At 33.7% G+C, this 21711-nt stretch overlaps 1 protein-coding gene across 1 annotated transcript in view; it reads left to right on the top strand.

The window, feature by feature from the left end:
* Positions 1-21711, top strand: part of CFAP54 (cilia and flagella associated protein 54) — a 114487-nt gene that overhangs the window by 80752 nt on the left and 12024 nt on the right. Inside the window, exons 49-63 of the mRNA XM_062611329.1 lie at positions 1388-1441; positions 2764-2974; positions 3318-3424; positions 4203-4372; positions 9184-9286; positions 10746-10884; positions 11843-12000; positions 12202-12384; positions 13618-13744; positions 15172-15327; positions 15882-15990; positions 17760-17865; positions 18619-18711; positions 19232-19373; positions 20996-21196. Of these exons, the coding sequence (XP_062467313.1) occupies positions 1388-1441; positions 2764-2974; positions 3318-3424; positions 4203-4372; positions 9184-9286; positions 10746-10884; positions 11843-12000; positions 12202-12384; positions 13618-13744; positions 15172-15327; positions 15882-15990; positions 17760-17865; positions 18619-18711; positions 19232-19373; positions 20996-21196 (2059 nt within the window). The remainder of the gene's footprint in view (positions 1-1387; positions 1442-2763; positions 2975-3317; positions 3425-4202; positions 4373-9183; positions 9287-10745; positions 10885-11842; positions 12001-12201; positions 12385-13617; positions 13745-15171; positions 15328-15881; positions 15991-17759; positions 17866-18618; positions 18712-19231; positions 19374-20995; positions 21197-21711) is intronic.

Consider the following 21711-nt stretch of genomic DNA (forward strand, 5'->3'; position numbering starts at 1 on the left):
GTACATGTGCCAGCATGACAGAACAGTAGAGCACTAGTGGGATAGGTAGGGACATCCCTTTTGACAGTAGGGTTTAACTTGACTGTAAAGCCACGTTCTGTACATGCAATAGGATGATATTTCTAATCGGGTGATGATTACAGGCTGATGTTGAAAGGGGAATTCCACCTCCAGGACTTCACATTTGCTTCACTTACTCTATATTGTAGACAGTGAAGCTGGCACTACAGAGAAAATTGAGTTTAATGAGCTGATTTCCCCCCTCCTACCTCACCAAACCCTGAGAGGGAGTTTCTAGCTGCCCCAAGGCCTGACTGTCCCTACATCGCAGCCTCATAATGGCTAAAACCAGCACAGAACAGCCGCAGCATTTTTGGCAAAAGAGTTATTAGCATCCTCACTGGGGCTGATTCTGCAGAGCTTCCCTGTTCATGGCTACAACAGAATGCATTTACTCCTTACTGATGCTAGCCAGAATAAAATGCATTTTTAAGGCCTATTTTGCTCATAGAGTTAGGATGAGGTCTGGTTGATTTGTCGCTTGTCTTCTAACTGGGTTCACGTGAATAGCAGAGGAGGTGCAACATTAGGTCTCTGGTGTGACACATCTAGAAGCTAAGTGCTTGCTGAACTTTTGAATAGCTCTCAGAATAAGAAGGACTCATCTTCCAGGGAGTGACAGAGAAGACAGAGAGCTAAATCTGGAGTATAGAATTAATAAAAGACTTAATAAAAATCATGTAGAACCCAAGTGACAGTTGTATGTAGGGCTCCCAGTTATAAGAAAGGCTGGAAATTATCTTTACCTCCGGCTTTTTCCTTCTTCGCAGTTGACTGATTTTTCTCTTGATGAAAAGGTAAAGGGATTTTGAGTAAGGACCGGAATTAGGGTCAGGTTTCAGAAAATGGGAACACATATAAGTGAAGAAATAGTTTTTTTTTAAGAGCCCTCAAGGAGGCTGAGGTCTCAAGTTCCTCTTGACTTGTAGCTCTTGTTTCCATTCCATTTACAGATTTGTGCTCTGGTGAACAGCAGAGGAGGCATGTGCTAAGGCCACAATTAGAAATAAAGAACATAAAGGCAATTGATGGTTACTGTCCATAGAGCTCCTAAAATTTGGAATAGGGCTTTTGTTGGTTTATGTCTTTTTCCTGCCTTGCTTTAAGTTGAAGAATTCTACTGAGTAGTATAGAAGGTGTGAGATTAGTTTTGGGTCTCAGGTTGTGGTTCAGGTAAAGCTTGTAGAAGCCAAGTAATTGTTGGTATTTTTAGAGCCCTCAAAGTATAGTTGGAAATGCACTATGCTTGTCCACTGCTCTGCTAACTCACTTATTTTGTACTCATATTGTAACACAATACATATTTTTTGGTTTGTCCATTTTACAGGCCTTCCAGAAATTCGATTCCTCAGAACCTCTCCTGACTGTTACAAATTTACAGGTAAAAAAAATCTGAAAGAGCTAAAAAATTTATGCTAGACATATATATTTATTTATCTGACATCAGTTAGAGATTATTTAGTTCAGACAATACACCTGTTATTAGTAAAAAACAGTAAATAGAAAACATTCTCCTCAGCAGTTTACCAATTCCTAAAATTTAGATTTTATGGCTCAAGGCAGATGTGAGACCTAATATATACCAATCTATGACTTTGTGCAAAACACTCTAGTTGAATTATTCAGGTTTTGTCATGATTTGTAAGGTCTGGTGTTTATCCTGCTAAAATACTGAGAAAAATGCGTTATCTAGCCTTGTAATTCCTATCAATCAGAGCTGTCTTCATAGATTTGTCCTAATTTAGATTGGGGTTCAGCCCATTTCTGGGGAGCTAAAAAAAAACAAAAAAGTGAGTCTGTAAAGGTGAGTCATTTCTCATTTTAATTAAAATCACATATTCCTAAATGAATTCATTGAGCCAGTAGGGCTAAACTGTAATAGGATGTGGAAAAGAAACTGTACCATTAAAATAAATTGATAAAGTAAAAAAGAACCAGCATTCTTTTCTCCTCCTTTTCCTTCCCCTTTCTGCCTCTGCTTTTCTCTGTTTTGTTTACAGTAATCTTGTGTGTCTCCTACAACAGTTTATATTAGAAAACAGAAATGAGATGTCTATCTTGACAGCTTTTGATCTCACTACTTTCAGATTTATTCTGAAGTTGAGCTTTTGATTTCAACACTTCACAGTCTATATGGGGCTCTTATTGGTCTCCTTATGATTTTGCAAAGCTGTCTAGACCTTCAACTTCTAAATTCATAAATTTAAAGTGAGAATATTAAACTCAAGATGAAGCAAGGATGCTATAATAAATAACAAAAGGATCCTATGGAAAATGCTAGAGGGGTCTGATACAAGTTCTCCTTGCTTACTCTTTCAAGTTAGGGTGAATTATAACAGCAGACTTTTCTTTGAGTTGAGATTTCTGAACTATAGATTTACCTACATATTTTTGTGACCACCTTAGCTCAAAGAGTGCTATGGACACTGCAGAAAACTAGAACTCGTAGAGTAATATCTATAACTCCAAAGGTGCACCTTCTACTGGAAAACTGATCACTTGGAACTGTAGCATATTCTACTAAGGGGTGAATGAAGTTTGGAAAGGAAAACAGCAACCTATCCATTATGACTAAGAGCATATTACTAATATTCATATTAATTGTTGATAAACATAATTATTAATAGAGGCAGAATATACTTTGAACAAGAAAAGTATAAAATATGTCATTTCAGATAGTCCCAATTGTTAACTTTCTTGTAGGTACTGGAGGACATATTTAATCGGAATCTGTCTTTAACAATGGTGCCACTGTGCAACCAAAACACAATGAATAAACTAACCTTAGCCAAAATGCATTTCATTATTTGCCTTTCTGCCACAATAAATAATATACCTGAAAAAGTGGAAAAACACATCTATTTTGCTGATACCGACAAGCTGAAGGAGCCAAGCACAATTACAGCATCAAAAGGTAATTATAAGGGTGGTGGAAAAGTGCATTGCTTCTACAACTTGTTTCCACTTTTAACTGCGTATGCATGAATTTTTCATATTACAAACAATATTCATATTAAATGTTGATAGAAAAATCAGTCATTATTGAAATAATAAGCACTGAGATTTTTCAAGGTTTTGTTTTTTTTTTTAGCAAATATACCAAATATCATTAGAACTGTATTCCATTCTTCCTCATTTATTTTGATATTGAAAGTCCAAATTAGAGAGAAAAGGGCATGTTCAAATATGAAGAGTATCTGAAAACGGTTTGGCTCTGCATCTGTTATCTGAAATTTCATCTGAAATGTATTTGACAGGTGATGCTGGTAAGAATGCTGATAAGAATTCAAGACAACAGGAGCAAACCAGCACAATGATTAAGCTTCTTGACTGTAAAGATGAATTAAATATGGCCATGCTGAAGGTAATTTGTCTTTTTTTTTTTTTTTTTTATTTTATGAAAAGTGATTAAGAAACTTGAGTTTGTTCCAACTCCTTGAGTTTGGGATTTAAAGGTAAAATAATCTTTCAGACGGTGGTGTAGGAGAACATCAGAGACTTTTTGATGAACAGTGTGCTCTACAAAAAAAAAAATGGAAAACCATTGCCTATTTATGTGAAATGTCCAAGATGTTTTCATGTTTCTCTTTCTGATACTTTATTTTGGAGAAAATATAACCCCAGCTTATTAGCTTCTTTGTTTGAAGGGAGTTTGGTTGGTGCTGTTCTCAGCTTCTTACAGCTTCGTTTGTTAGACCGTAAATTACAGTTGAATTTTCAGGATACATACCTCACTCAAGGATCTATCAAAATATAGGTAGAAAAGAATATACTTACAACATCTTTAATGTTTTATTTTAATAGTGTATTGTATTGTTTATAATTACTAAGTATAGTAAGAAGTATAGTACAAAATTATCAAGTATAGCTACTAGATAAGAATGAAGAATGGAAAATTATCATGTAATATTTATAAGCCCTAAAATATGTGGTAAAGCTAAATTGTAATAGTGCAGGCACAGTTAAGATGTTGCTACTTTCAATATATTGAATCTCTAAACCTGAAAAAAAGGCAAAATTAATCCCTCCTGCTATTTATAGAAAAGGCATATTGTAAAAATTTGAATAAAATACCTTTAAAGAATTTTTTTTTATCCCTTTCATTATTTTTTTTAATCATACAATGTAGTTTTATTCTCTAGGGGATTCTATTGACAGAAGCTGAAGAAAGTCTTAGCCATCTTGTGCAGAACATACATGACAAATATGATGGGGAGGTATCTCAGTGTTCTGCTGAAGATTTAGAGGTTCTTCTGGAGGCCAAACTTGAGCTTGCTGCTATTTCTCAGCAATGGCATCAAGCAGCTTTCAGGTAAGTAATATTAAAAACAACTTTATCTTGCACACCCTTGACTACCAAAGATTAAAAAAAAAAAAAAAAAATCAGCATTTTTTCTTTGAATCCTTACGTCTGCATTAATATTCTAAATCTTAGTAACAGCCATAACAACCCCAATAGTATATCTACAAATGTAAGTTACACTGGCATTTCATTTTTTATTACTACTTTGTTTTACTTTTTAAAAGATCATCAATTATTGGTCTATGATTTCTCTGTGTGGTGGGTTTTTTTTGATATAGTATACAAAAAAACAAGAATAAGCTGCAATGTTCACTGTTTGTGTTAAAGTAAAATCTGGATATGGTAGATAATGCATTTTTTCTAATTTTAAGTGTACAGCAGAGCACTGATGATATCTCTGAACTACTGTATTCTACTTTATTCTAGAATGCCCATGTTGCTGTCCTAAAAGAACATTTCTTCTTGGTGTACTTATTGGTGTCAAATTAAAATGTAAAATGTAACTTTTAACATATTAGAAAATATTTTTTTAGGAGGCATATTGTTAGTGATAATGTCTAAAATACTGTTGTATTTACGTGATCTGCCAAATATTTTCTCCCAATTACAATTTCCAAATTCTGTGAATTTTTTGAGGTTCTGAATTCTTTCAGAGAACTTCATGAAATTACAGTTGTGCTGTTCTTTGAATATATGTGATGCACAGAAATATATTAACTGTTCATAGATGTTAAGTTCTGAACATAGTTTTGATCTTTTAGCTAGGAGGATTCTTCTGTTTAGCATATTTGTAATTTTAAATTAATTTCTGTTGGCAGGATAAAAGTCTAACAATACATAATTTTTATTTGTGTCAACCTCTTTTTATCTAGTATTTTATTAGGTTGAAAAATCTTTGAGGGTACAAGTTGTTAACTAGACGTGCAGCACACAGCCTTGGTAACACTGTCACCAGACTATGTTGTGATTAGGTAGACTGCAGTCAGTATTTGTAACTTTTGTTAGGTCTGACTAAACACACCAAAAGTGTTACATTAAATCTTACATTATAATAAGTGCCAAGCAAAAAGCAAAATTAACATTTCTTATTGTTGGAATACTGGTGAAGTTTTCTGTCGCATTCTTAAATCAAGGTATGTAGGTGATGAAGTTGTAGGTGATTCAGCAGGCCCACCTGTAGCAGTGTTTTTTTTTCCTTTTACCCAATTAAAAGATAGAAATGTTTTCTTCTATGTCAAAAGCAAACTATCTTCCTTCTCCCAGCTGTCTTAGGTGAATAAACAAACCTCCGAATCAGATAGCCTTTAAACAGCACAATCTCCTTTTAGCTGCTATGGCAGAGCTATAAAGAAGCAAAATGACAAGAGCAAGAGGTTCAAAGCGCTGTATAGACTACTGAACTGAAAATAGTACTGCAGTATTGTCTTTCACTCAGGGTTTGTTCAAGTTATTTTAAAAAGTAGAAGTTTCCCCAAAGTTCAGGTATTAGGACTGTAATAATTTCAAAGTAATGTCTTAGTGAAGATGTGAAACAAGAACTTGTAGGCTCTTTGTGGACATTTCTCATCTTGAAATATTAATCTATTTCAATGCCTTTTGAATTAGATTAATTTACTATAAATTTGGCAAAGAAAAAAACAACAAATCACTGGACAGTGACCTCATTGTGCTTTCCAGTGCCATGTGGATTTAATAAAATGATCACGTTAGTAACTAAGGGCTAGTATGCAGATTTATGAAATATCCTGTGTACAAACCCAGTTTACCTTGATACTATGCTTTTTAAAACCCATATTAGTAGAGTTCACACCAAAACTTTCTCTTCCTGCTAAATGTGTTCCAGTATGCAAGCCATCTTCAGTACAGCACCCTTCTTTTTGACATGCAGTTGCATCTAGAGTTTAGCTTCTCTTTTGGTTTATAAATTGTCTCAGATTGAAGAAACTTTCTTAGAATATCACGGGTTCCAGTGGATGTCAAGCATTTTATGGATCATTTTTGAGAACATTCAAATTTTTGATAGGTGTTTAATGGGCCTTTTATATTGAGAGTGGCAGGAAAAAAAAACACCAACAAACAAAAAAAAGGGTTGGTTGGTTGGTTTTTTTTTTAACCTATTTTACAATTTTATTGCACTGCCATCCGTGGACACTGCTGATATATCTGCCTTAGATACAAATGAAACATTCCTTCAGACAGCTGAATGTTTCCTGCCTGCCAGCCTAGAAATCAAACTTTGCATGTTATTACAGAAATTCATCATTTTTTTCCTTTGGCAAATGACTTAGTGGTGAAATTGTTATAGTCAGCTGTACTTTCCTATTTTGATCATCTTGTCACTTTCTGATTCAGCTGATAAAAGGATATGTATTTTGTCAAGGGAAATATATAGACACATCACTCTTGTTGACAGCAGAAGAGGGTCACAAAAATTTCATCAAGGGAAGCTTCTACATTACAGCTTCTGTCTTGCAAAAAAATTTGTGCCCAGAATAATTTTACATGTAGGACTAATTCTGTTGATCTCAAGGAGACTACTTGCATGGTGCCCACCTCTAAGTATATGAGCTTTCTAATTACCCAAATATGTGCTTGTTTGCTTATGTGAATACATTACTGCTTAAAGCAATACATATATGAATATTTGGGCTTGTGGTCTACATTTTATTCATGTCATTTATATGTAAGCATGTAGGTGAAAGTGGCCTAATTTTCAGAACTGCTAAATGTTGACAACAGCAGTTAACTGGAGGCAGTGGTGCTCAGGAAGTTAGGTTAATAATTCTTAAAAGGCTGTATATACTCTTGGGTGCTGCACCTTCTCCAAATTATTTGAGAAACATTAGGCCATAGCATCCCAAACAATCTTTTGAAAAATGTCAGGTTTTTCTGTAATTTTAACTTTGATGCCTGGTTTCAGGGGAAAACTCTTCTTAATAAAAAGAATGAAAATGCAGTGGGGATATTTCGTTGCATTATCCTTACTGTTGTTTTGCTTTTATAAGCAAATTCTGTTTTGTCTTTTCCACTGTTAGAGAGAAAGTTATCATCAAATTCAACATTGATTGATTCTGGTTTCATTTTGTGGAATAAAACTGAGGTAAAGGGATGATGAAGGAGATTCATAAGGATTGAATTCTGAGAGCTGAAAGGCAAGATATTAATGGTTTTGGTTCTCATTGTTACTTTGGGGTATATCTCTGTTGAATTGGTGTAATCCATCCAGGTCTACATCACAAAACAAGCAAGCAGGCTAGAATCAGAAATGACAGGAAGACTTTAACTACCCTCTTATCTCTGGAGGTTATCCATCCTGTGCTTAGATATATGTTGGCAGAATAATGTGAGTAATTTCAGAGTAGTGCAGCTCATGTTCTGACTTTGATCATGAATCAAGAACTCTGCATTTACAGCAATTAGTCTAGAACGTCTCAACAGCAGTAAATTCACAGAGACTGCATCTTTCTTGCATTAAAAACTCTTTACAGTGTTCTGTCAGGGTAAAACAGACTTAAGGTGTTCATAAATTATTTTTTCTTTGTGCTTCAGAGCAGCCAGTCTTCATGTAAAGAGAGTCTCTCCATGTAAAAGAGCAGCATAGATAGGAATATTGGTTATAGATTTTTAACAATTGACCTGAGGAAAAATCTTTTAAGAGGTGAGCTAGGGATACCCTACACTACTTCTGCATTATTAGGAACATGTTTCAGTGGGTAGAGAATAAGTAGGATTGTAAAAAACAAAACAAACCAAAAAACCAACCAAGCCCAAGCCCAAAAAATTTTTAGAGAAGAGGTAGGAAAGTAGAGATTTATAGAGGTAAGGGAAAATGTACAATTAGAGATGGAAAACAGACCTGAGACATTGGTGTTGGCAGTTCTATTTCGAGTAGTGTGTTCTTTGAGCAACGAATCCTCTTGTGAAAAGGATCTTCTCAATATGTTGGTTTTGCAAGTGTCTTCATATAATGAATATAATTGCATTCACAAAGTTTGCTGTTATAAATATACATTTTTATAAATGTCATGAAAATTTTACAGTGTATCTGAATGGTTTAAAAAGAAAAAAAACTATTAGATAATATTTTAAGAAACCTGACAATGTTTTAAGATCCCAGCTCACAGTTTTTTGAAATGTGTGGTTGAATGCTGCACCAGACCTAATAGTGTCTGTATCTTTCTAGATGCTGTTGGGAGCAAATTCCAGAAAAAGATTTATGACTGGGGGTGGGGGGCAGAGAGTCAGTGCCATATTATTTCTTACTGATGAGGTTTTGCCAGGATGGCATCTAGTTCAGTTTTTGGTTGATGGTGTTTACTAAGATCATTTGTGTACTTTATCATGTGGTTTTAACAGAAGGATTAGCATATAACCTGGAAAGGCTTTAAGGAACATGTTTTCTTACCTCTGTAGTTGTGGATTAGGTACAGAACTGTCCTAATATTTTGTCATTTGAAGTATTTTTATATATTCCAATTTCTAAAAGCCCATTCTTGAAGACAGATATACATAACTCAAAGTCATAGTAGAGTTCTAATTGCTCCAACAGGATAGGATATATTTTGGTTTATCCATTATTATCAGGTTCTGTCTGCTATTTGCAAAACTTTTTCTCTTACTGCTGTTTTCTCAGTTTCATACTGCAGTGTCTACAGATTCAGGATACAATCCAAATGCATTTTTTTTTTTTGTTCTACTGAAGCAAAAATTGGTAACTGCTGAAAGACATCTCTTAGTCAGAAATGAAGTATCTATCATAATAAAAGCACAAAATGGCAAATGTAGTTAGCATTTTTTGATAATGTCAATCTGTGTCACAGTGCTGCTTTGGCTTTTTCTGCAATTCGACTTCTTCAAGATGCGGAAATTTTTAGGACAGAAGAGGCACATTTTAAAGAAGAAAATGATGAAAAATGGTGTTTGGTATGTGTCGATATTTGTTTTAAACTGTTTCTTCTTAGTATATGAAGTGGAGTGCATGGAGTGAGTGCATGGAGTGCGGAGTGTTTTCCAGAATGCTACTAGAACATAGCAGCCATCTGCATTATGTGATTACCATTAACCTGGGGAGAAAATTATGTTTGACGTCTTTTAGATATCTGCTTGCCTATAGTATATTTAATATGTCTGTAATCATCATTTTAATTACATATGGTTTGGAATTACATTTTTTATTCGTACACTCTCAATTGGCAACAATGGGAATCTTTTAACTCTCCATAAACAAAAAGAAAGTGGAAAAAATAGCTATAAGGTGGAAATTTAGTATTCTTCAGTTAAGGTATTTTACTTTTTCTGATTGAAAACATACATAAGAGTATCCTCATTCAAAGAGGAGAGCAACCATTGCTGTTCACATCACTGCTGTGTTCCAAATTTAGCAAGATTTCAGCTGACTTCTGCTGTCTAAAACATAGGGATACCAACGTATACTTTGGAAAGCAAATATGCAATATACCATGCATTTATTCTTGAGCACACAGCAGATCAAACTGACTTACATGAACAAAGCAATTGAGCAGTGAGGCCAGATTTTATGACATGCATGAAACTAGACTTTCCTGAATGCAGCTTAATTATTTTGTCTTATTGCTTATCAAGGTCTTCTGTCTTTCTTCACTTGCTCCTACATTTTCTTGGGACTGCCATGTATCCAGTAACTGAGTTACAGCAATTATTTTTTTTTTCTCATTTGCATCAATGCAAGCAATGATTTTTTTTGTATAAGTACAACACAGCTTGTGCGCTGTCTATTTATTGCTTGGTGGAACAAATCTTTCAAACATAGACTGTAAAATTTTGGTAATAGGTCTATTTTTATATTCTGTATAAATTCTGCATTTATAATACGTGATGATGGCACAGAGAGTTGAGCATTCTTCCAAACACTCCCAGTACGATACGTTAATCATTCAAAATACTAAAAACTAGAAATAAAACATTAATTTTTTATTTCTAATCACCAGTGAGGTACCAGAACTTGGTATTGATCCTACTCTACAATTAGACATTTTATGTGCCTTAGAGTTTTGTGTAATGCTCCTGCTTGAGAGGACTAAAGTCCAAACTGCTAGAATTATTCTCCATGACACATACAGTATATGGATATATTCATGGGGTCTTTCATAAAAACTGGTTTAATTTTAATTTGCTGCAATTGATTTTTTCCTATAGGTTAAAAGTTCAATAATAAATGGCCTCCAGTTGTTAAAAAAAATATGTATCTGTCCTTCAAATAAACTTCTGGTTATAATGACGTTATTATTTGTGATATATTTGTATTAATTGAATTTATTTTGGACTGATGCTGCCCTGTTGATTTGTTTGTAGCAGAATACTTGACTTAGAAAGTAACATTTCTCTTGCTTTCGGAAATTATTAGGACTCTTACATCAAAGACATTCGACTGCCTCACAATGTAACAGCACAAGATCGTATAAATGTACATCTATGGCTAAGGTGTCGTACAACGTTAGTGACTGCACTAGTAGCACAGATACATGGTATTGGTGATATGGAAGGTATTACCATTTTTGGTTTAGACCTTTGGTAAATTTAGATCCTGGCAAATTCAGAAACAATTCTTATTCATTAAAAAATAAAATATTAACATTAATTCTGGGCTGTATTATCACTGAGCAGTGATTTGTATTAAATTAATCTAATGCAATAAGGAAAATACATTTCTGAGTGCAAACTCTCCCTAGAGCATGTAATGCAAAGCATTGCATTACTTTTCATTTAATGATCATTATCTTTCGATAAATCACTTGCGTGAAAAGTTTCAAACATTCTGATGTAATTAAGTATGCTTGTTTTAAAAAACACTGTTGCTACATGCTTCCAGTTTCAAAGGTCTCTGAAGGGTTTTTTTTTTCACTTTTTATATCTCTAATAAATGAAATGTTCCTATATGTTCTAAAAATGTTCTAGATCCCTTTTTTTTTTTTTTTTTTAGAATTTTAGTGAGATACTAAAAATGCAATATTGCAGTTTGAGTATGAATGACGTGTTTTTAATTCCTTAGTTCTATGAACTTAGTATTAACTTTGATGCTCACATAAGTATCAAAATCACAGTTTAGCTCTATAGCCAAACTCTTGTTTAATCTTTTCCGGATAATTCCTGTGAACACTGTTACTATTTTGAAATAACTGAGATCAGATTTGTGAATATGTAGAATATTTTTTATGGGTGAGAATGGCATCTGATCTACAAAATCTAATTAGTTATGCTGGTGGCTTAAATATAAAGAATGCACTTGGATGAATTTAAACCAAGTGAAGTTTAAAAACCAAGGTTTTTTTCCTTTCATTTTGAAGTAAATTTGGCACAGGATTAATGAAGTAGTAAATTTGGAATTTATAATGTCAGGTTTTCTGTAAAGTTTTAGTATGGAAGTAACTTCTTAAGCATGGTAGAAGAAACTGCCAAGTCTTTCTATTGAATTTTTACTATTCATATATTCTCTTATTTTAGAAAATTATGTGGCTGAACGCAGAGGTGTGCTAAAAGAAGTAATACTAGAGTCAGAAGCCTTTGGTGATACTGAGACTCAGGCTGAAATGATGGTGCAAGCTGCTATTCTTGACCTGCAAGAAAAACGTCCTGTGGCAGACATTAAACTTCTTGTGGAGGTTTGAGCACAAAGGAGAAATTGTTTGCTTTTCTTTGCAGTATTTTTCATGTAGTCAGAACAGCTGACGCCAGCATTAAATAAGCTTGAAATAGGGACTCTAAAATAGATGTTTTTTCTTTTTCACTTTGTGTGATTTGTCCTCATAAATAGACAGCAAAAGTAGTAACTGCTTTGGTTTATGTTGTCCATGTCCAAACAGAGTATCATCAGTTTACTCGAAGAGGATACATTAATTTCCCCTCCAGCATCTTTGACTCTTGTGAAAAGTATGCTTCTGCTGGCAGACATACTAACACTGCAAACAGAAGATACAGAACATTGCTCTTCTACAATGGAACCATTAAACTTACTAATTTTGGCACACAAGCTTACCGTTAAAGCAGTGAGTATATGTTGGTGATTTACACAGCATTTGCAAAGTCTCAATTATCTATTCCGGAAACTATTTTAGTGATTTATTAAAAAGGGCTATTCCTATTAACTGATCAGTTTTCCCTAGATTACATAGTAATTAAAGAGTAGTAATTAGAAAGAAGTAATTAATCTTGACAAATTTATTTATGCATATTCATCATGCATACTCATGTATGTAGTCTGGTATTTTCATACAAGTTGAACATAATACTTGCAAAATGTACCTCCGTATGTGATAACTGGAATACATAGTTCAACTTTTAAAGAGATGTGGAACACTCCCTTTTCCTATTTGAAATGTGGGATATATTTATACTCAGCACCTCAAGGAGGACACACATCTCATAAAATTGTATCTTAACTTAGAATAATTTGAATTAGAAAGTCTACATAAAGCAGCCTATTGTTTATGATGTTTTAGATTGACAGATTGTTGTAATCAGTATGAAGAAACTATTTCCATGTAAAAATTTATATATGCAATAAAAAAGCAAATCTAAAGACATGGAATCTGTGAGGAGACTGTATGGTAAAACCATTTACCTATTTGGTGATCCAAAAATAGACATACACTTCTGCAGTCTTTACTAGTTTTTGATACAGTTTATGAAGAAAAGCTTTTGAATCAAATTCTTTCCTTATATTTCCTAATACAGAAGTTTAATCCACTGAAATATTTGTTTACCCAGCTAATAAAGAATCATGTGAATAACCTGAATATCAGAAATCCACTTGTGAGACTTACTAGCCTTCAAGCGATTTAACATTTTACAGCATGTCCCCACCACCTTATTTCCATGAATGAAAATTTGACTGTTTCATAAATGTTTTTTTTTTCCTGGCCTTTGTTGGATGTCAGATTTCTTTGGAGAAATGACAATTTCTTTTGATGGCTCAGGTTACTTGGGAGATCTATTGTTTAAAGACTGATTTGAGGGAGTTTGATTTTAGAAACCAAAGCCTAACATGGATAAATTTGATCAAATGTTCATTGAAATTACTCATTTGTTACCAAACTCCTCTGCAAAGAAGACAAGTACAAACTGAAGTAAATGAGTTTGGGAGTTTCAAGCCCTTTTCTAATGCTCTTTTACAAGACTCATTTGAGTTCCAGGTTTTTGCCATGCCTAACTTACTTTGTTAAGCTGCTATTTGATTTGCTGTCTGCAATTTGATTTTACAAAGTATACTCTTTTCATAGATTTTTGTTTGTGGAGTACCCATTGAACAGCAAATAGATGACAGTACCTTGACTTGCCTGGTCCTACCTACAAAAAATATCTACTTGCCACACATGAACTTGTTAGCTAAAGTCAAAATGAGAATAGGTAAGAAAAATGCAAGTCATTAATTTTATTTTTTCATTACTTTTCACTCATATTTTATGCAACAGCAGGTAAACTGATCATGAAAAGTATTAAAGGATGTAATAAATAATTTTAGTTACACAACTAAAATATTTCAAAAACTAAGAATAGATGGCTGTTCAGCTCTATGCAATGTGTGTAAGCAAGGTACAATTCTTTCAGGAACTGTGATCAACAAAGGCTTAAATATGTATGTTATAGCTTGCTAAAATTAATGGTAAATTCAATTTTTAAAAAGTGAAAGTTAACAATACTTTGCCAGCTTATGTACAAAATGTTCATTCTCTGAAAACTTCCTGTATAAGTTCCATCTCTCTGGAAGCAGTTATATGGGAACTAACTAATGATTTAGTATTTACCAATCACCATGGAATAGTGGTGATAATTATTTATCCCAACAGAATAAATAGTGTCTGTTATGGTTGTTAGCCTTTAATAACTTTTCTTGCTAACGTTTCTTTATATAGAAACTTGGAAATATGCTGAATAGTAACACAAGAAAAACTTTTAAGATCTGTCTGAGATTTGTTGCTGTATAGCAAATATAGGGAAAGGGATATTGCCTCAACGTTCGTTCTGCTAAACTTAATTAGGTGTATATCTAAGTTATAATGGATTAAAAAAATCTAGAAATCACTTAACTGCCCTTTGGTTTGCATTGTGGAGCATCCTCAGAGTGCTCTGACTTTTTTCAGGAATATATGCTCTGGGAGGAGCATATTGGTGCACCCCAACCATTACTTTTTATTCAGCCCTTAGGACTAGAATAAAGGTAGTCCAAAATAAATAGTCTGAAATGAATCTGCTGTGGCTGTCTGGTCATCAGCTGGTTTGCTCTAGAGATCCTCTCATTGTGCTTTACTGCTTATCAGTGCAGGCATGGCCAGCCTTACTCATAGTATTGGCCACGTTTGACCAGTTCCTGTTTCAGAATCCACATTTTTAGAAAGATGCTGTGAATGCAGATGAATATTTGGGAGTGTGGTACAAGAGGGATACAATGCATCAAAGATGCCTTTAGAACTGGTTAGCACAGAATTTAGAAATGCTCAGAGAGGTTAGGTTTTGCCTGCAACTGCCAGGTCAAATAGAGTTGTAAAGTGGTTTATTGCTTCTCTTTCCAGATAGTTTGTGAAAGGGGTTGATTTGTGCACCCTGAGATTCTTCCAGATGTCTTAGGTAAACCTCAATGGCATCATGAAGTAGTGAAACAACATTATAGCTCTGTATTTATATCCATCAATCACTCGGATTTTTGAGAATTGGTTTGTAACAGAAAATACTTTAATAGTATTTGCTCTAAGAAAGTTGCTTCTTTTTGCATAAATTGGTTTTCTATTAAATAATTTATTGTCCCTTTTTTTTTTTTTTAAATTTCTTTTCCTTAGGACACAAATTAGCTGAAAAAGTAGCTTGTACACCTGCAAGAGGAGACCCACTGCAATGGCTAGGTGCTCTCAAACATTTAGAATCAGCATTGAAGCTTTGCAGAGCATCTGCAACTGAAAGAATAGATCTGGAAGCTGAACTTCTTTTTCAGATAGGTAAATAAAACCCTGTTTGTACATCATGATAGTCTTCCTAGGCAACGTTAATGCATGTGGCCTCTCTTAAAAAGGAGACATTTTACTGTAAAAATAGAACAGAATGGGATATTTCTCACCGTCTCTTGCTTGTGTTTAATATCACAGCAGCATAGTTCAGGATGCATTATGCAACAAATAATTGCAAACCTGCAGCAGAACTTCTCCCACCTGATGGCTATACTGTATGTGCAGCATAGTGCAGCACAGAACAGGACTGTGCCTGTACATTGACTCCTCCATGCACAGTGGTCTTCTAGTTACCGTGGTCTACTAGTTAGGATCACTACATCTTAGGAGTCATTATGATTCCAAGGGTTGATTATTTTAGCTATGAAGTGATTTGCTATTCAAGCATCATTCATTACCTTTTAACAAACCAGAAAACATTTTGCTTCTTGGGAAGAGAATAGGTAATACACTAAGCTGTTCAGCTTTTCTGGAGGTAAAAAACATGTTGGGTCTTAAAAAATATAAAAAACCCCTTGCAAATCTGCTTTCTATGTCTTTCTTAGGTAAGGTGGAACGCCAGATAGCTGAAGCAAGCAATAACAAGTCATCTCGAGCTGTTGAAACCCTGATGGAAGCTATAAAACTCAGCCAGCAACATGATCAAAAATTTGAGTAAGAAACTAGCTATATAACTTACAAAATAATTTTAATCACAAATTAATATAGGTTTTTGACCATTTTCTGAGATTTGGTGTGGGAATTCTATTATGAAGCATCTTTTATGGTCTGGACATTTTTCTTCTATGGCAGTATAGAAGAGCTACTTATTTATTCTCTTATTTAAAACAAATGCTGAGAATATTTAAAAGCACATTTTAGAGAATACAAAGTTATAGCTTTCTGTTCTATTTCCAAATTTGTGCCCTCTCTGTCAACACCAGGAACAGAGTTATCAATTAAGCAGGGATTTTATTCATCTTTCAGAAGATGAGCTGTGGTCTGCACCTTTCCAGATAATAGAAATCCAGCTTGAAAAGGTTAGCAGCCTGAAACAGAAGAACAGAGGCAGAAGGAGCATAGAAAATGTGTTTGTAACAGATAGCAGGACAGTGACTTTGGCATTAGTTATCAGTGTAGATGCCTGAAGAGCTGAGCCAAGCCAGCCAATAAATTCTGTCAAGCAGCTTTGATACAGTGGACTTCAGTTTTTTAGTTTCTTGACCAGTCTTAGTGACTGATGTGCCATGTCTGGTTACAGACAGTGTAAAGGCAGCAATTTACATTGCTTGTTTGGGTATTCTGTTACTTAAGTTAATGAACCAGAACTCTGAACGCAGAAGCAGTAGCACAGTAATAAACCTCTACAAACAGTCAGCATGATGGAAGATAGTACAGAAATGGACTGTGGTGATGTTTTGCAAGTTTAATTTGCTACACTTATTTAATTTGCTACTGTTTTCCTAAAAGAACGTGCAGCAGCATCAATGGACCTTGGCTTTCTTATTTTAGAGAACTGAACATCCTTATCTTCTCTGGTATCTATGGGATTATTTAATTAAAGTTGTTTCTTCATGTCTCAAATCCTTTATTGTTAGCAAGACTAGAAAGGTAACTAAATTGTCACCAAGTGCAGAACTCACTATCCTCCCATTTAGTTTGCTTTATTTTGAACTGTGCAGCACTCTTTAGCTTTTGCATTTTGCTTTGCACAAATCATACCAAAGCTGGAATTTATTGTACTATGTAAACAGTCAAGTTTGTGCAATATGACTCTGTCAATAATAGTAATTGCATGAGCAGGAGTTAGTTGCTACACTTAGGAAAGCTAATTCATAGGGGAGATCTGGAGAGATCTCCAAAGCCAGGAGGAACCTGCATAAAAAAGGATTTTATAAACCTATAGGGAATAGAAATGACAGAGAAGTTCTCCAGATGTAGTGTTTTTTAGCAATTTGATGAAAGTAATTCTGCCCCTCTACTCCGCTCTGGTAAGAACCCACCTGGAGTACTGCATTCAGCTCTGGAGTACTCAGTACAGGAAAGACATGGACGTGTTGGAGCAGATCACTGTATATATTTTCACTCATTCTTGAAAGAGCTTGACTGAAAACCCATATCCAATTTCAGCCACACAGGTTTCAGGGAAATGAGGACAATGGGTATATACCTTAACTTGAAGAAGGAAGAGGAACTTGTACAGATTCTGTACAGAAAGATCATTTCCCTTGCAGAATTAGTTTTCTTACTAAACATTTGCTATTTATTCATGGAATATTTGTTGCACATAATGCAACTTACATTTGACATACACTTTAAGTAGATGATGAGGGCTGAATGAATGATTTATTTGGTGAGACTGTCTAGTCTTATGCAGGAGTCTGTATCATTGCAGTGCGTACTTTGATAGTAGCAATGATTGATCTGTGTGTTGTTTCTTACAGGTTAATAAGAAGATCATACCTTGAAATAGCACTATTATATTTGCATTTTGCCGCAAACAACGAGGATGTGTCACCTACAGATAAGATGGTGCCTTCCAAATCAAACGTATGTTTTCTATCTTTTGGGTAGTTGCCTCTTCAAAGCAGGAAATATATTTCTGTTAAAACATCGTGTATCTTGCCAAACTTCTACTTATAGTGACTTATAAATCATACTGATGCTGAAAATCCTACCAGAAAAATCACACAAAGAAATCGTATAGTAGAACAGAAGAATTTTGTCTTGGTTGATGTTATTTTTCATGTTTATTGCATTGAATGATAACATTTAATATACTTTCTGTATAAAATAATAAGAAACAGAACCAACAGTGTTTTCATTTCTGATTATGTACTAATTAATTTGTACCCTTCAAAGAAAACATCATTCAGGACTGATTTTTAAGTGCCAATATTTATACTTTACCAGATTTGAAGTTTTTAGTACAAATCTATATGACAGCATGAGGAATATAAAAGCCACGCTGAAGTGGCTACAAGCTATAGATTCAAAGTATAATGTGTAACATAAGAGGTAATTAAGATTCCAGAAAATGGAAAATTATAGCAAAACTGTGTACAGTATTGAGTATAGTTTAAGCTGCTCTGAGAATATTTACAAGTAGCAGTCAAGTAATATACTATGGATAATTTTTTTCAATTTTATCAATTAATCATAGATTTACAATCAGTGCTGATTTTTATAACTTGCAAATAAAACAATAATACTGTAAGTAGAAGGATTTTTTTTTCTGTATTTAAAATATATTTTACCATAATACAGTTAGAATCCTAATTATGAACTGATGTATAATTTTAGATCTCTTCTGGAGAACTTTTTTCTCCTGAGGAGTTTCCAAAATCAGAAGGCTACAAAATACAAGCCTGGATTGCAGTAAGAGCAGCTACACAGGTTGGTATAATATTCTAAAGAGGTAATTTTTATTTTATTTGAATTTTATCTCATGCTACTTACACAAGCAAACAAGACAATGCAAACAAGAACGAGAATTAAGGTTTCCTGAATTTTCTGGCATGGGTCTTATTTGAGGAAATTAAAATTTACATGGTCTGAGTAGTACATTTAATCTCTCTTGGACAGATCTGGCTCTGTTTGATTCAGTGCAAATAAAAGAGCACCCTGCCTGATATGTCTATACATGTATTTGACATGCGGGTAGATAGCAGTGGCATCCAGATGAAGATATCTGATTTGAAATCATTTATGTAATAATTAAGCTGTCAGCAGTAATGATTTATTTAAGTATAGTATGTACTATATGTCAAAGAGAAATAGGGTATTTTCCTGACTTTTAAAAATATGGTATATGGAGTTAATTAATTTTTTGTCACCATTTTACTATTCTCAGGCTTTAAGATCTACGTAAATATTGTAATGAACTGGTTCTGAATAAAATAAGTATTATTTTTAGGTCAGTGAAGCTGTACTTGATTCTCAGCTATTAATTGGAATGAAGAGTATTAAAGAACACAGCATGAAGGATACAGTGCAACAGAAAATCCCAGAATTTGCTTCTATGGATCTTCTTGCTTCATACAGAGATTTTTTGTCTGGTATTCCTTTATATTTAGTAATATTTGAACATTAACTAATAAATTATATATGTCATGTAACTTAGCAATACCTTTAATATATAATTTTCATTTATGAAAATTTATAAGTCGAATTTAGAAAGTAAAAGCAAAGTAAGTTATCTGCCTGTATTCTAAAATTCAAAGTCTATATAATAATAATAAAAAAATCACTGTTTTTCTTATCCAATGGATTAACATCTAGAGATGCTTCCATTAGCTTGGTAGAACTTTGCCTTTGCCTAGTTTGTTTCCAACTTTTGCATTTATTTTACATCTAACGGGGTTGATGAAATGGAAGCTTTTGATTTAAAAATAAACCAGTCGAACTAGGAATTCTGGGATATTGTTTACCAGATGTTATATAAACACTAAGACACAATATCTGTGTTTAAACTGGGAACCATTAATTTGGTGATAAAATTTTGGTTTAGTGGCTTAATTTCAGTTATCCCAAGTGACTGACAAAGATTGAATTGCTCTGCAATCTGTTGCTGGCAAAGCTGAGCAATGTCAGCTTACTGTACAGTGTTCAAACATATGTGTCTTGATTGGTTTATGAGAACAAGTGTTATATGCTAAGACTTTCCATCAATCTGATTGTTTTGTACTAGCTCCATTTGCTTGTAATTACAGATCATTTTTTCTTTTAGCAAATGCAGCAGGTGTTTTTCCTGATAGTTCTGTTAGGCAATGCAAAAAAGAATAGAGAATGTAGGAAAGCAATACTAGGCCAAAATATATAAAGATAAATTGAAATGGAAATTATCAGCACAGCATGCTAAATATTTTCTGTAAAACCATTAGTGAAACACATTGTTTAAGTTTCATCTATAAACAATGTGGCCATTTTAACAAATTCTGGTTTTACAATTGACAGTTAAATATCAGGAATAATGGGGGCATTCAGATTTTGTAGAAGCACACATAATTACTTTCTGGAAGTTTGCTATTAGGAATTACTGTAACATAATGTTTGTCCGGTTTGGAATGAGAATTGTATAGGCTTTTGAGGAGCCATGTACTAATGCAGTGAAAAGAAAAATGAATAGTGATTACTACTGATATATTTTCCTCTTTTTCATAAATGTAACTTTTAGACAACACAAAAAAAAAACCCAGCAACCAAACATTAATTTTTAAAGTCCATACTTAAGAAAACATTTCATTGATAATGTGCTTAATATCTAGAAGGGGCTTGTTTGAAGCTAACAAAAAACATTGCAGAGTACGTAACTCCCTATAAATAATTAGGAAGTTCAACCGCTGTCATTGGGAAACTGTTACTACAGTTTCCATTTAGTAAATATCTGCTATTGAACAATATATAGAAATAAGGGGTTTAGTTTAAATTCAAAGAGCAAGAGAGAGCACCTTGCTCTCCACCCCTTCTAGCTTCTTAAAAAACAGCCTTGAGAAATAATTTCTTTACCAGTTCAACTAATATTAAAGCAGAATAGAAAGAATTTTCCTCTTAACTAAAACGAGGTTCACAAGCTACATTTTTAATTACAGATTAGTCAACTCCAACACAATGCAGAAATAGCTTTTGAAATGCAACCATTCTCTTAATGTCTAATGTTGAACTGTTATCGGATTTGCAGATGGATATAATGTTATTTCTGAAAGTCCCAAAGCATTTTCTACTGAAACCGAGCAAATCATAGAAGACAAGCAGAGCCAAAGTGAAGGAACAGAAAGTCTTGCCACCAAGGCCAGACAGAAGAAAGAGACTATAACATGGATTCACTTAGTTCGCTACCACAACTATTTAAAAAGACTTTATAATACAAATCTTCTATTTGGTATGATTTTTTTCTTTCTTCTAGAAAACTGCCATAGATAAGTTATTGTTCTTGGGGCCAACAAGAACAAAGGATAGTCTCATTTTGAGTTCCTTTAATTTGTATAAATGCGAAAAAATTACTGAAATCAAGATTGATTTTATGTCAGTTTACAAGTGCTGGAAGTGAAGATAATAACTTTTTTAATAATTATTTACAAGCCATCATGCTACCAGAAAAACATCTCTCAAAACTTAATTTCTTTCACTATATCTGAAGCATTAAAAAAATAATCATAATCTATATTTATTTTTAGTTCTAGGTACATCAGACTTAAGTCACATCAGAAAGAAATCTGTTCAGTTTGGAGTCCTGTTTATGAGAATTCAGTATAGTGTAAATGGGAAGTCTGAGCATTATTGAATATGTTTTGACTAAAACCCCAGATGTTATGTACATACTTGGTTTATTTCACTGTAAACAAAAGATGGTAATGGATAGGACCTTTCAAGCAGAGTAAGAATACATGGATTTCA

The sequence above is a fragment of the Pezoporus occidentalis genome, unplaced genomic scaffold (assembly GCF_034315485.1).
Source record: "Pezoporus occidentalis ecotype Australia unplaced genomic scaffold, CSIRO_AGI_Poc_V1 ctg152, whole genome shotgun sequence".
NCBI classification, from domain to species: domain Eukaryota; kingdom Metazoa; phylum Chordata; class Aves; order Psittaciformes; family Psittacidae; genus Pezoporus; species Pezoporus occidentalis.